This window comes from Gossypium hirsutum, chromosome D12 (genome assembly GCF_007990345.1).
Source record: "Gossypium hirsutum isolate 1008001.06 chromosome D12, Gossypium_hirsutum_v2.1, whole genome shotgun sequence".
Taxonomy (NCBI): domain Eukaryota; kingdom Viridiplantae; phylum Streptophyta; class Magnoliopsida; order Malvales; family Malvaceae; genus Gossypium; species Gossypium hirsutum.
The window spans coordinates 58,466,278-58,480,662 of NC_053448.1; the positions used below are offsets into that span (position 1 = coordinate 58,466,278).

At 34.0% G+C, this 14,385-nt stretch overlaps 4 protein-coding genes across 6 annotated transcripts; 1 reads left to right on the forward strand and 3 right to left on the reverse strand.

Moving 5' to 3' along the window:
- Positions 1–1,361: 1,361 nt before the first annotated feature.
- LOC107944580 (RHOMBOID-like protein 2) lies at positions 1,362–3,100 on the reverse strand. 2 transcript variants are annotated; one of them, XM_041107433.1, is made up of 6 exons: positions 2,781–3,100; positions 2,570–2,670; positions 2,298–2,461; positions 2,061–2,224; positions 1,715–1,968; positions 1,362–1,627 (listed from the first exon to the last, which is right to left on the reverse strand). In XM_041107433.1, exons 3-6 carry the CDS (start codon positions 2,458–2,460, stop codon positions 1,516–1,518), a joined length of 693 nt encoding a protein of 230 aa, XP_040963367.1. In that variant the 5' UTR covers position 2,461; positions 2,570–2,670; positions 2,781–3,100; the 3' UTR covers positions 1,362–1,515. The 2 variants fall into 2 exon arrangements, with proteins under 2 accessions (XP_040963367.1, XP_016733880.2); XM_016878391.2 differs by lacking the exon at positions 2,781–3,100 and having other exon boundaries at positions 2,570–2,699.
- A 1,920-nt stretch (positions 3,101–5,020) lies between these two features.
- On the forward strand, positions 5,021–7,775 carry LOC107947003 (E3 ubiquitin-protein ligase At4g11680). The gene is made up of 5 exons (XM_016881521.2): positions 5,021–5,956; positions 6,305–6,427; positions 6,519–6,651; positions 7,018–7,182; positions 7,316–7,775. Exons 1-5 carry the CDS (start codon positions 5,400–5,402, stop codon positions 7,481–7,483), a joined length of 1,146 nt encoding a protein of 381 aa, XP_016737010.2. The 5' UTR covers positions 5,021–5,399; the 3' UTR covers positions 7,484–7,775.
- Positions 7,776–10,176: 2,401 nt separating this feature from the next.
- On the reverse strand, positions 10,177–11,714 carry LOC107947004 (heat stress transcription factor B-2b-like). Of its 2 annotated transcripts, none has more exons than XM_016881522.2 (2): positions 11,310–11,546; positions 10,177–11,219 (listed from the first exon to the last, which is right to left on the reverse strand). In XM_016881522.2, the coding sequence occupies exons 1-2, from the start codon at positions 11,544–11,546 to the stop codon at positions 10,521–10,523; spliced, it is 936 nt and encodes a 311-aa protein (XP_016737011.1). In that variant the 3' UTR covers positions 10,177–10,520.
- LOC107944587 (CASP-like protein 4A4) lies at positions 10,177–14,381 on the reverse strand. Its single transcript, XM_016878399.2, has 5 exons — positions 14,240–14,381; positions 13,712–14,130; positions 13,495–13,630; positions 11,948–13,398; positions 10,177–11,653 (listed from the first exon to the last, which is right to left on the reverse strand). Exons 2-4 carry the CDS (start codon positions 14,029–14,031, stop codon positions 13,213–13,215), a joined length of 642 nt encoding a protein of 213 aa, XP_016733888.2. The 5' UTR covers positions 14,032–14,130; positions 14,240–14,381; the 3' UTR covers positions 10,177–11,653; positions 11,948–13,212.
- Between the last annotated feature and the right edge of the window lie 4 nt (positions 14,382–14,385).

The window sequence follows — 14,385 nt, forward strand, 5'->3', positions numbered from 1 at the left end:
TGTGTTAGACATTGAAATATACATGTTTTTAGCTTGAAATGGTTGATTGGTTGAACTTTATTAGTATTTAAATGAAGTAGTTGAAATACTGAAATTGGTTGTGAATTGAAATTTGCAGGGAAGGTTAGATAATTATAAAGGGGTTATATTGAATTTTTTTAAAAAATAAAATAAAATAAAATTGCAATGGAACAGTTTTTGGACAGCAGCATTGATGTAACTTTTAAAAGTCACCAAAAATAGTGTAAATTGAATTAGAATCTGAGTGAGATATGAAATTAAATTGAATGAGTTTAATTTCACATGAAAGAAATAGAGTAAGCAAAAGAGTTATATATTTTTAGATATTTTAATTTTAGTGAGACAGGGTAAGAATGGTTTTTGAAGTCCCCTATTCTGACTTTAGAAATTCATTAAAAATTTTACAGAATGAATTATGAGTTATAATTTATATTTATAGATTCCTTAATGAGTCTATTTTAATTAGAAATAAGTGGAAGCACCATATGAAGTCTGTAAAATAAGATAATTGAATTTTAGCGACGAGAGGTCAGGATAGTCGATCAGTGAAATAGGGGATAATTTAACTAATAAACTATACTAATTGGCTGAACCAAAAATTACGAAAATTTTATGGTAAAAATATATATGAGTCTAGTTTCAGGAAAAATTTACGGATCTAAATTTCGAGTTTCGTAGCTTGGTTTATAATTAATTTAGTAACTACTGCGCAAGTGGAAAGTCTTATTATGAACAGTGAAATAACTTTTAAAAATAAATTTTTATGCCCCGAACTTTTAAGTTAAGTCAAGTAACGCCTCATGCTCGACTCCGGCAACGGTCTCAGGTAAGGGGTGTTACAGGTATGGTCTACTCACCGTCTCTCATGGACTTTGTAATGAATAGGATAATCATCACCCATCAATAACCCACTCTACGATAAGTGTCACATCATAAACCTATGAGATCGCATTGTAGCTTTCACCAATAAAGAACGAGATGATCTTCCACCAATGGATGTTCCCACGTGGTAGTTCAACTCCTCGTATAAATACAAGAAGATGACACTCTTCTTCTTTCTTTCTCTCTATCTCTTTTTCTCATGACGGTTTTTTATCTTTTTAGAATGAGTTGACACTTTTAATTTTAACATCGGTAAGTATTTATTTATAAATTTTTAATTTTTTTACACAATGATAATGTATAATATTATTGTTCTTGATAATAGATAATTCCCTTAATAAAATGCATATATTATCAACGGTGACAAAATGAGAAATTATATACGAGAATTTGGAGTAGATCTGGTCCCAGCAGGTACAAGATCTTGTATAAATTTCCAGCAATATGATAATAATGAATTTCCTATTCAAATATGCATATATATATATAGAAGAGACCAACTAAGAAGAAATTAATAAATGAAAGTATATAAAATACAAAAAACGAAAATGAATGAATGAATGAAAAAGGCAGATGTAAGTGAAGGTGTTGATAGTACTGGTAATGCTTTCATTAGTATCCACAAGGCCATTTTGATGTAGGCGCACAGGTCAGGTGATGGCACCAGCTGCAATGCTTGTTTCCATTCGCTCCTTTAAACACCAGTAATAAACCCATCCCGAAACTGCATCATTCCAAACCATAATTTAAGTCTTTCGTTTTCACTACATGACAGGCAAAAGCTAAACCAAGACTCGGGGTTAGAGCTTACCCAACAATGAGTAAAAGCACAGCAACAATGACACAAAAAACGTATTGGTATGGCTTGTACTTTGGTATTACAGCAGCACCAGCAGGACGATGCTGGGGGTTTATCCACCCGGATTGGGGACGAAACAGCAAAACAAATCCGAGTAGAAAGCCAGTGAAGAAGCCTCCTATATTTGCAAAGTTGTCAATATGAGGAAGAACCCCTACTGCTAAGTTAAGGACAATGATGGCTATGAATGTGATCACAGCCGTAACCTGTTATACATTTAAAAAAAAATCCCATAGATCAGTTTTCAAGCAACAAGTAGGAAATAACTTGTCAAATGATACAACCATGACAAACATGCCTTGTAGGTGTAGATGGTCCAGTTAGTTAGAAACTCTGAACACACTGCCCCAATAAGGCCAAATAAAGCACCAGAGGCACCCACAGTTGTAGTATGTTGCATGAACAAGGAAGACAGTATGCCCCCACCAAAACCGGATAATAGATAGATAACCCCAACACGCACTGTCAGGTGAAGAACACATCAGCTATAACACTTGAAATGTTACCAAAAAATATAATATAACACAAAACATACCATATCCAAATTGCTGTTCATGGCGTATTCCAATAAAGACAAAGCTCAACACGTTTGCAAACAGATGAATAAGACCTCCATGCAACCAGAGGCAAGTGATGAACCTCCATCCTTGTTTGCCATGTACTACCTTGCTCCACTGTAGTGCTCCCCACTTATCCATTCTAAAGAAAAATGAGGTGAAGGGATATTAGAAAAGTCAATACCAAAGCCTATACGGAAGTTGGTTGTAAATAGAAAACAAATAGAGAGATGGAATAGATGAAAATTACGTATTAGACGAAGGACCAAAGAGAGGATTTTCTTTGGAAGGCTGAAAAGAAAACCTGCCAAGATACCTAGCCACACACTTTCCTTTGGATCCCTTATTGTTCTTAGGACAATTATTGGTATACATCATCAAAACAAAATAATAATATTAGCCAACACATGGAATCCATGGCTTTTCACATTCGTAACTGCTATCAGTTTTCTTCTTCTTACCTTTACTCCCTTTCTCTGGATCCCAACTTCCCATTCTCCTTCAAAACCAAAAAAATTCCTTCCTTCACACTCTTTAAATGTATAAATTTGTGATCTTTTCGTAGTTGAAGTTAAAATAATAGTATTTGTTTTGGTTGTTAAAAAAATGAAGCAAAATTACTAGGATTGGACTACACGATTTTAACTATGGAATGTGAGGGTTGAGAGTGATTTAATTATACAAAAAGAATAAATTAATGGAAAAAGGGTGAGCTTCATCAAGTACAGAGAAAAAGAATGAAACTTTGTTCTTTTTTAAATCTTAGAAGCCGAAAACACAACCTTTTTTTCTCAGTTCATGAGATAGTCCTTAATTATATCATTAAGAAATCAGGGTCGGCTCATTTTAAGGATGGTGACAGACCTCCATCCACCCATTCCTTCTTCTATTGTTGAAGTCTAAGTCAAACGATTAAACATAGAAATCTAGAAAAGCGTTAAGCATTCCAACAGTTTTATTATTATAAACTTTAAGTAAATGTGAAACTCAAGATTTCAATATCTATATTCGCATTTTTCTTATTGTTTGAACAACTCCCATAGGTAATGAAATAAGCTAAAATTATATATTTTTTAAGAAAAAGAATTACAATATTGAATTTTGGTACTAACAAAAATACCCCTTACATTGAGCTGTTGGCCACTTATATATATATATATTCTACTTTTATACGTAAAATATATGTATGCATATCACATTGCATGTTAAATAAAAGATATATACCCTTTAGTTCAATAGCTGATCTAATGAAGCAAATAAAGAAACGAGGCACTTGAAGCAAAAATGGTGAAGTTGGCAGTAAAAGTATATGGTTGTGTTATTTATTTAGGTTTGAGATTTGTTTGAAATTTGAGAGAATTTGGGTAAAAAAATTAGGCCCCTTTAAAATATCGGTTGAGTTCGGACTTGAACATTCAAGCCTGAGTCCAACCTGACTCGGTTTTAAGTTTATAATATTTTATATTATGTTATTTTTATATATTATATAATTCATAACACATTAAAAAAATAAGCATATACTAAATATATAATTCTATTCTAATGTAAACATTAAAATAATGTTAAGATGATTTTAATTCCAATAAATAAAAATATATATAATATTATTTAATATTAAAATAAAATAAATATTTTTAAAAAAAATAAAAAATAATATGAGTGGGCTGAAAATAAATTTTGGTTAATCTTTTGTAAATATTGGCCGATTTAGACAAAATTTTAGGTCTATATTTTTTATTGAACCGAACTTAACAAGTATAAAATATGTTAATATTACGCTTAAACCCAACCCAAACTCAGCTCGACTCGGCCCGAGCACCTCTACTCTAAAGAAAAGGAATTGATAGTTTTTAATGTAGAGCTTTTTAGAAAAGTTGATTGTTAATGGATATAGTTGATTGTGTTCTTATATTCTGCTTTTACAATTTTGTTTGTGTTTGGTATACATTTACCGATTTTATCGATGTCTGATTTTTTAAATCAAATTCAAATATATTTATTTGTATAAATGAGCCAGGTAAAAACCCAAAAGCCAAAAAACGAATGGAATTTAATTGGAAAAGGAATAAGGGTAAACTATACCTACATCACTAAATTATTAGAAAATTTATATTTTGATTATTCAACTTTAAAAAGTTACAAAAAGATTATTGAATTATTTGAAATTTTTTGTTTAAGTCATTGGGTTATTAAAACGGCTATTGTATGGCATTATCTATTTGCACTACTTACACCACACCAATCAAAAGCTCTTATTATTCTTCTCTTCTACAATTCAGTTTTTTTTTCATGAAAATAACTTCAAATGTTATGAATCTGCAAACCAAAATTTAAATATATTTCTTCTCTGATCTTTGACACTAACGATCAGCTTGATTTGGGTCTAAAGAATGTTTTTCTAATGGTCAATAGGTGTTGATTATTGTATCAATCGTCAAATTGTTGCTTGAAGCTTGCGAGCTAGATTTCAAAAAAAAAATCTTAACAATCCTATGACATAAATAAAAACTTTCGAAAAGTTTAATGATTCAAATAAAAACTTTTTTTATAATATTTTTTTAAATTGAGTGATTAAAATATAAATTTAAAACTTCTAAGAACCGTTTAAAAAAAAAGAAAAAAAAAACTCTTGTTGTTTTTTTGTTGGGAGAAGTATAATAAAAACAAATGGGTTAAAACTGAAGTAATCCAAAAATAATAAGAATACCTAAGAAATTAAGACAAACCTTCCAAAAAATATTTTAAGACAAAACTGCAAAATGGTAACTGTAAGAATCGCACCAAACATTACCTGACAACAAATCCCCTAAAATGGAAAATAAAACAAAAATCGCCATTCGATTTGGTTTCACCAGCATCATCGTCACCATTAATTCATCATCGTAATCTATCCATCTCCTGCATTCCTCAGAACCCTAACTCTCCGAATTCCCTAAACTAACCATACTAATAAAACCCGAAAATCCCCTGTTTGCTTCCATGGTGTAAAAAAAGTTTAAGAATCATTTGAAATCTACTTGTTTTTGTTTATATTAAAATTATTATACTTTTTTGGGAGAGAGAGAGAGAGGTTACCGAAGATGGCTTCAACGAGTCCAACGAACCGATCCTCATCGGATGACATCATCGATGTGACGCCGCTTCTCTCATCAACAAGCAACGCGTCACGGGACGAGTCCAATCCGCGTCGATCCGTTCGTCGCCAGAGCCTTCGTGAAGCGGCTCGGTTCCTGCGCCGAGCCAGCAGCCGAAGAATGATGCGTGAACCGTCCATGCTGGTTCGAGAAACCGCCGCCGAGCAGCTCGAGGAGCGCCAGAGCGATTGGGCGTATTCGAAGCCCGTCGTGGTCCTCGACATTATCTGGAATTTCGCGTTCGTCGCGGTATCGGTTGGGGTTTTGCTCTCGAGTTGGGAAGAGAGGCCTGATACGCCGTTGAGGCTGTGGATAATAGGGTACGCTTTCCAGTGCTTGTTGCATATGGTTTGCGTTTGTGTGGAGTACAGGCGGCGGAGGAGGCAGCAGAGCATGGAGTACAGACCATTTAATGCCGGAGAGGAAGGAATTCTCAGCCCGGGATCAAGGGTGGATTCGGAGCAGTACGTGACATTGGCTCAGCTGGAAGAGGATAGTGGAAGGTATACTGTTCTTATTGATTCAGACCCATATTTGTATTTGATGAATTTGAGAAGTTAAAATGATTATTCTTTTATTTGTTTTGAGTGTTCCCTCTTATATGTTAATTGTTAAGTTGAGATGGACATTACTTTCTGCAGTATAAAGTGAAATTATGGTTTCAGTAGGAAATGCGTTTAATGTGGGTTGGGGATTTTCATGTATGTAAAACCTGCCCTATGCATTTGAAATTTGTTAAATTATGTTCTTGGATATTGTTAGCCTCATCTGTTATAGGGTTTAAGTTGTGTATGATTTTACTGCAAACTCATTTTAATGGCTAAATTCATTTTAAATTTTGATGTTTTCAGCGGTGTTGCAAAGCATCTAGAATCTACAAATACAATGTTGTCATTCATCTGGTGGATCGTCGGATTCTACTGGGTATCTATAGGTGGCCAAGCATTAGCACGCACCTCGCCTCAACTTTATTGGTTAGTTGGTGTTGTTCTTCCATCCGCATTTTTGGGTTTTTGAAGGTTTTCCCCTATAACCGGACCCTAATGTAATGCTATTTTTCTGCAGGCTTTGTATAATTTTTCTCGGTTTTGATGTCTTCTTTGTTGTTTTCTGCGTTGCACTGGCATGCATCATTGGTATTGCTGTCTGCTGCTGTCTTCCATGTATTATTGCAATCCTATATGCTGTGGCAGATCAGGTAACTGTCTCATCTTCCTGCTTGCAAGATTATCATCACTGCACATGCACCATTGGTTGTTTGTGTGCTTTTGATGCTTGATTTTTGTGCTTGAATATATATAGTTCTGTTAATGGAGGTAACGTGCTTTGCAAATTTAGTTAGTATGGATTCTTGTGCTGTTTTGTGAACTTTTAACTTCCTACATGGATCTGGTTCAACTCAGGTAATTGTTTTTGTTACAGTGGACTAAATAATTGTTTGTTTCTAGAAAGTTTATACAATATCAAGGCGGCTTTTGTGTGATACACATATTGGATGTTTAAACTTTTTTCTGCTTTTTGATGCACTTTTCTTTTACTTGCTTCGTATGACCTCTTGGATCAGGAGGGAGCTTCCAAGGAAGACATCGAGCAGTTATCAAAATTCAAGTTCTGTAAAATCAACAATGATGGGAAATCTGCTGTTAATGTCCAAGAACCCGTTGGGGGAATAATGACTGAATGTGGAACCGATTCCCCCAGGGAACATGTGCTTTCCCCGGATGATGCAGTGAGCTGAAATCTTTTGTTTTTTGTTTCTATGATTTGCCCCTTGGAAATTATAAGATAATTCATTTTGTTGTTGTGCAAGTTGAAAGGAGTTTAAGTACCGAACTGATGTCGATTCTTGGGTTAATTTGTAGGAATGTTGCATTTGCCTTTCGGCTTACGATGATGGAGTTGAGCTACGGGAACTTCGTTGCGGTCACCATTTTCATTGTGCCTGTGTAGATAAGTGGCTACGCATCAATGCTACCTGTCCACTCTGCAAATACAACATTTTAAAGAGTAGTAGCCACGAGGAAGTGTAGTAAGAAGGGAAACAAATATTTAGGGTCACATCTACAACCTCTGATTGCTATTTTAGCTCGACAGAATATATGCACGGCATTCAATATTGGCCTTTGTGGTGGTCTTATCATAGTGCTGGTGATAATCATGATGTGCTTGTTTTAGCTCTGGCCTTCATGGAGTTTTGTGTATATTCAATGTTTTACATTTTCCCGGGGCATCTATATTCACTGACTGAGTTGAAGTACTCGTTTCTTTCTCCTCTTTTATTCCATCATTTGATAATAATATGTCATGTTTACTCTTGTTTAAGGCTTTTTCTCTGCATTCTGAATTGATTTGGGTTGTTCTGAGAATATATATATATAAGCTTTTAGTGTCATGAGCAAACTGAAACCACAAATTGAGTGAAGTTAAAAAATTCAATAATTTTATATTTGATTTTTAAAATAAATTGCTTGAACTACAACATTAAAGTAGAAGTTTTTTCACTGAAAATTATATATTTAATATATACTAGTGTGTTTAAAAATAATTACGATATTAAGATAGAAATCATTATGTTGTAATAAATATATATGCAAATGATGAAGGTAATAAATTGTGCATATTAAAATAATAAGTATAAAAAAACATTAAAATGATGTTTTGATTAAGTGATGAATTTAAGATTTTATTAATCTAATTGGTGTGGGTTTATTAAAATAAAAACGTTTGAAAATTATTAAAATGAAGCTTTGGTTGAGTGCTAATTTAAGATTTTATTAATCTAATTGGCGTGAATTCAAATTCACTATACACATATTTTTATTTAACAGATTTATAACACCAACTCCGTGAAGTACTTAAATAATAGTATTGATATTAAAATGGATTGATTAAATTTCAAAGTTAAGGATAAATTTTATACATAAAATTTTGATTTGATCCAAATTTCATAAATTATTAACATAATTAATGATATAACATCATTTTATTATATATTGCTAAAAAATAATTTATTTATCTAATATTAAAATAAATTGATATATTTATTTCTTAAAATATGTACGATTGAATCATGTTATACCCCTTCCGGCTCTGGACACATGGCAACATGAGAAATGATTGGAGTGGCACTTGCGGATGATCCTTCGCTCTTATCCTCGACTCAAATGAAGAATGAATCAACTCTTAAGCATTCTAGCCTCCCTATTGTCCTCAACATTCTCCTTTGCATCCTCAATTTCCTTGTTCACTTACTTCCTTCGGCTCTTCGCCCTACAGGTAGACCAGCCTTTTATAGCACCACCACACTGTCCTTCTTGTCTCTTCCCTTATTGATTCTCTCATCAAGAAATCAAAAATCAAAGTTTCATGCATACATTTAAATGACAATCAAAGTTTCATGTCTATAATCACATCAAATTAAAGTTTATGTATCAATTTACACATTAAATCAAAATTAATGTATAATTTTAAGATTTATCCCAAAAATTTAATAAGCTTTCATTTGATACTGATTTATATATTTCTATAGAACTGTTTTCTCTTTTACCTACATAAATATAATATAATATAATATCCCTAAAACATGTGTATATAATATATGAATTGAAAGAGAAGACAATAAAAGAAAAGAGTGATGCATATATTTTCTTTTTTGTGAATTACAATAACATAATAAAGTCTGAACAACTAACGCGACTAACATGACTCAAACCCAGATCACACCTCGAGCAATGAACACCCTTGACCATCAAACTATCACATGAGGTTCAATAATGCATAAAATTTTAGTTAACGAGGCTTCTTTTTATGAAATTAAATTTAATGAAAGTGACTTAATACTATGATCCCCTTATTCTTGTTAGGTTGGTCCTTCAATTAAATGAATAATTTCTTTCTTCAGCTCCTCCAAAAAATTATTACATTTTTAATAATTTAATTTAATTTTTTTACGTCTCAATTTTATTATTTTATTTTTATTCTCTAAACAAAGTCCTTAACTTCAGATTTTTTGACCAGCTCGGGATGTTCATTAAGTTTGTAAAGTTAAAATTGAAAAAAGTATAAATTAATAAAATTAAACTCAATTCAGTTGATCTGAATTTTAACAATTCAACAACAATAAGATAAAATTATAATTCTTTAATAAATAATAACTATGTAAATAAATATTCAAATGCCAGGCCATGCATGCACCACCATTCTCATTTTGAGTGGGAATGTGTTATCTAAAAGTGATGAAAGTGTCGGAAAGGGAATTTGGAAAATGGAATCTTCTTTTTGCTTATTCCATTTCGAATTGAATCACGGGGTTGGTTTCATTTCTACGTTAATATTTTTTTCGGTCAGCTTTTTACGCTTTTAATTTCAAAATTAGTCTTTAAAAATAATCTTTAAAAATTCGAAAACGAACAACTAAATATAATTAATCACGACATTAATATCTTTCATCAATTACACATAATTTTAATTGATATAATAACATATTTATTCTTCAACATTTACCTATTTTAGCAATTTGATTTTAATTTTAAAAAGTTAAACAAATTCCACCTCAACATTTATATAAATGTTGCAATCAAAATAATAAAACGTGTAACTTTAATAGATAAATTTGTTATCATAAAATTAAAATCATGTACATAGATAAAAAAATATTAATATCATAATTAATTATTCTTAATTGTCTATTTTTAAATTATTTTTAAAATTAATGAAGATTAAATTATGAAAGAAACAAATTTGACTAAATTTGAAATTGATAAGGGCTGGACAGATCTTTTACCTAATTATTTGAGCATTTGGTAGAAATATTCTACCTTTCCTTTTCGTTGGCAAACAATGGTCGTTGAGGCGGCGTCGTTTGATTCATATGTAAATGGCTTTTTACACTCTTACAACATCGCGCTCCTCGATTCAAGGAATATGGGGGAGTCTTCGCATTCCAGAAGCAACCAGAACAAATGCATCTTAGCTCCCCACGTGATCCTCGAAGAACGCTTCCTTAAGACCACGTTCTTCCTCCATCCTCGTCATCTCATCAACACCGTCCATTCCAATGCTTCATAATTAAATAGCATTATGTATCGTTTGATCATTTACCAAGCTCCAACTACCACGATTCTTGATCATCACTTTCCCCATCCACGGCTCTTCTTTCATCTTAGACGCAGGCTCAGTATCCTGCTGCCGTACTTGAAAACTATTCTGCATCTCGTCCTCACCTTCTTTCCTTAAGCGCTTCACCCCAATGGAAACTCCGAACAACTTAGGTGTCACATCCTCCTCCTCAGCCACCTCCTTCGAACCACTGTCCTCCGTACTTCTCGCCGAATCCCTCGCTGACAAAAGATCCAACGCCTTCCCTTCGGCCAAAATTGAATGACTCTCCAACTGACCGGAAGCATGGTTCGTCATCAAAGTTAATATATTGTTACACAATCCCTTCAACTGAGTCAACTCTTGGCTCAGCAGCATGTTTTCTTTTCTAAGCCTCTCGTTCTCCTCTAAAAGCTCCGGCGTTGTAGTGCAGCTCGTCATCCGATGCAAAATGGTGGCTACAGGAGGCGAGTGTGACGAAATCACCTGCTCATCACCCGAATTAGTGGGGGATACTTCACAAGGAACAACTGCTACGGTCACCGTCGCCGGAGTAGCTGCAGGAGGAGATATTTTACGGCGATGTATGTCTCGGAGAAGTTCCTTCTCGCCTCTTCGAAAACAAGCGTTAGCGAACTCCCACCGATCCGGCACTATCTTTCTAAATCCCTAAAATAATAGTAATATTGTAATTAAAAACTCATCTAATTTCTCTAATAGGCTAATTATATTTGCTACTGCCTTATTTTTAGCATTTACATATGTGTTGAGTTGGCGTACGAAGCTAGAGAAGTTGTTATGTTTGAAGTATCTAGGGAGCAAATCGCGGGCGAATTCGGCGGGATGCCAAACGATGAAAGCTGATCCGTCTTCGTTCCACGAAATCAAGTCATCGACAGAGGGATCATCGACGAGCTGATAGGTTTTGGAAAGGAACGGAGTTGGTAAAGATCGTTGCGAGTCAGCGGCGGCACTGGCTGTGGATCCGCAGGCCATGCGGTTCAGTCCTAGATCCGAATCCTAAACAACCAGAACTCTCCAGATAAAAGAGGGATACCTCTGCCGTGCCTTTAGCTCTCTGAACTCGTTGATTATATTAAACTCTAATCGGGTAAAATAATAATATACGTTCGTTAGCCGAGAAAGTTACTAGAAGATCAAATAAATAAATGAAGAAAAAATTATCTTCAGTGTTTCTAGGAAAAAATATTTAGTTAAGTCGGCGAAATTCAGATTCAAAGAAACAAAAACAATTTCAAATGTGATCATTTTTATCTAATTAATTACGTCTCTTTCGTCGATCATTGAGAAATACATTAAAAAGAAATATCAAAATGTTGAAATCTAACAGGGAGAAGAAAAAGTGGATATAAGAAAACTAAAATAAATATTCATACCTGGAAAATTTTTCCCACCAACCAAACAAAAAGCAAGAAACACGGCTCATGCAGTGACCGTTGAATCAAAAGTTTTCAAATTTCAAGTTTCAAACACCTTAACAGAGTTGAAAGCCGGGACGTTAAGAGTGGAGGATGGGAGGTTAGGTTTCATCATATTTCTAGAAGGTTCTTCTGGGTGGAGTAAGTGAAAAGAGAAGAAAATAGAGAAATTAGAAATTGTGAGTTGGAGAAAGGGGAAAATTGTACTGTAAGAAAGAAAGGAAAGGAAGGTGCCAGAAGAAGGGCGTACTATTTATTATACGTTACGATGTATACGATCTCTTTTCAGAAGCTTCTCTTTCATTTTTGGATAATATAATTCTGTGGTAAAGTGATTAAAATTTTTAAAGGTTTTAAGGATTTACTTATTTATTACAGCGTGACCTAGCGTCTGTTTTAACGGATGATGAGGGATTTTTGAGTGGAATGAATGGGAAGTTGGCGATATGATTGGATAACCTGGTGGAGATTAAGGGGCTTGCAATTAAGCCACGTGGAGGACGTGATGTAACAGTTGTTTAGTGACAATCAGCCATTGTTTAAGGTCAATAGCTTTCGAAGGAAATTAGGACTGCGACAGAGTGGGAGCAACTGAAATCTGTCTTCGAGTATAATTTTATCTAAATTTATTTTTTAAAGAGAAAAGTTGGTCTAAATATTAAATTTAAAATTTATTAAACTTAACTTAATATTTAGAATTCAGTAAGTGTTGAGTGTAATACTATACACATTATTTTTAATGAAGAACAATACTAAGAGAAATAATCATCAACTTTAAAAAATATAGATCATAAAATGAACCTAAAAATCAACTTAATTTACTCGATTTCTGTTCATTCCATAATATTTGATTTTTTTTTCAAAAAATATATATAATCCGACCTTTTGATATCCCAAAAAAAAACCTCTGCCCAAAAAAATATAAAGCCAAGGGCCCATCCGAAAACTGGGTTTATTTATTTAATTTTGTGAAGAAACTGGGTTTTCTTTTCTTACAGTGAACTTTGGAGTTACTTTTAAGACTATGAGACCTGAACCCAAAGGTAAGGAAAATCGAACCACCTAAGAAACCAAGAATCAGTCATATAATATAAGTCCCCATGTTTTATATATGAAGACCAATTTTGTAGGATAATAATATATACATACAAACGAGATTATGCAGTTTATTTATTTAAACACTGAAACAATTACTTGCAGAAGGAAGCAACCACACAGCAAATTCACCAGCCAATTCTCTTACAAAGCTTGTAGCCAGACAAGATTGCACAAATTGCCATAACTAGAAATGTTGCAAAGGCCATGCTGGTTGATACGATGGTTCCCTTCCTAAGTGCTGTGCCTCGCTCAACCTGTCCAATGGTTGGCACTGCTACCGAAGCAGATGAGACGAGAAGGTAAACCAACAACTGTTTTCCAGAGCAACCCCATGAATTAGCTTTCACACACAAGAATTATAATAGCAGCGATACAAATAGTGTGTTTACAACGGCGAGTGGACTTGCCTGGTCAAGGACAAAGCTTAGGTAGTCTGAGGTTAAATCCGAGATCAGAATGCCTCTATGAGCAATGTCACTAATGCCTTTAAACAATTGGAAAGCTGTGTATACCAAAGCTATAATGGCTACAATGAAGCAGTATCTACACCAAGACAATACAAATCTCTGAGGTTTTCTCTCAGATTAAGGCAACTAGTAAATGCGAAATTACAGTTGTGCTTACATCAATTCTGAGTAATCGGTGAAGCTTGGAGATGGATGGTGTTTGTTGTTTGTGGATGGGGTAACCAGTGTGAGAGCTGAGATAAAGGAGAAGAGAAGCACCGAGAACCGAAGGAAGAGATTCGAGTGACGATGTATCAAAGGTCTTGAGCTCCACCTTGTCGAAGCCACCGAGAAAGAGAACGGTGAAGGGGTCGGAAATGGCTGGTGCTGAGACTGAGAAATAGATGCCACAGGGGAAACACCAGGCATGATCCTAAAACCAATAGCCAAGACATGTTGTTCTCTTTCATCTTTCACTGGTTCATCTACCTGCTCCATTCTTTAGTTCGAACTTCTTCCTCTCAAGCCTCTGCTTGTTCCAATTAAACTGAAATTCGACTTGTTTCTTTAAGTTGGACTTTTGTGAATATGGAGATCCTTAAAAAAAAAAATAGTTGATAATTCATGGGACTTTCAAGGGAAATTTCCTCTTAGTCATGGTTGGCAATTGGAAAATACTGAATTACTAGAAAATTTCAGAGCTGACGTTTGTTCTTTCGAATGAGCTTTGAAGTCCTCCTATCAGTGAGCTGAGCATGGTTGGTGAGACAATCAATAGATAAGATTGAAGATCAAAGCTGAAAGGGATCTTGTTTAGGTCAACTCCTTACGGTAAATTTAAAACCATTCGTT

Excerpts from the sequence above, each read along its gene's own strand:
- LOC107944580 (XM_016878391.2), bottom strand. The coding sequence starts at position 2,697 with ATGATGTATACCAATAATTGTCCTAAGAACAATAAGGGATCCAAAGGA. Across the intron at positions 2,225-2,297 it reads TGAACAGCAATTTGGATATG|TGCGTGTTGGGGTTATCTAT; the intron begins GTATGTTTTGTG and ends TTCACCTGACAG. Across the intron at positions 1,628-1,714 it reads GTGCTTTTACTCATTGTTGG|TTTCGGGATGGGTTTATTAC; the intron begins GTAAGCTCTAAC and ends GGAATGATGCAG.
- LOC107947003 (XM_016881521.2), top strand. The coding sequence starts at position 5,400 with ATGGCTTCAACGAGTCCAACGAACCGATCCTCATCGGATGACATCATC. Across the intron at positions 6,428-6,518 it reads ACCTCGCCTCAACTTTATTG|GCTTTGTATAATTTTTCTCG; the intron begins GTTAGTTGGTGT and ends ATTTTTCTGCAG. Across the intron at positions 7,183-7,315 it reads TGCTTTCCCCGGATGATGCA|GAATGTTGCATTTGCCTTTC; the intron begins GTGAGCTGAAAT and ends GTTAATTTGTAG.
- LOC107947004 (XM_016881522.2), bottom strand. The coding sequence starts at position 11,546 with ATGGCCTGCGGATCCACAGCCAGTGCCGCCGCTGACTCGCAACGATCT. Across the intron at positions 11,220-11,309 it reads TACGCCAACTCAACACATAT|GGATTTAGAAAGATAGTGCC; the intron begins GTAAATGCTAAA and ends CTATTATTTTAG.
- LOC107944587 (XM_016878399.2), bottom strand. The coding sequence starts at position 14,031 with ATGGAGCAGGTAGATGAACCAGTGAAAGATGAAAGAGAACAACATGTC. Across the intron at positions 13,631-13,711 it reads ACCGATTACTCAGAATTGAT|ATACTGCTTCATTGTAGCCA; the intron begins GTAAGCACAACT and ends GTCTTGGTGTAG. Across the intron at positions 13,399-13,494 it reads TAAGCTTTGTCCTTGACCAG|TTGTTGGTTTACCTTCTCGT; the intron begins GCAAGTCCACTC and ends TCTGGAAAACAG.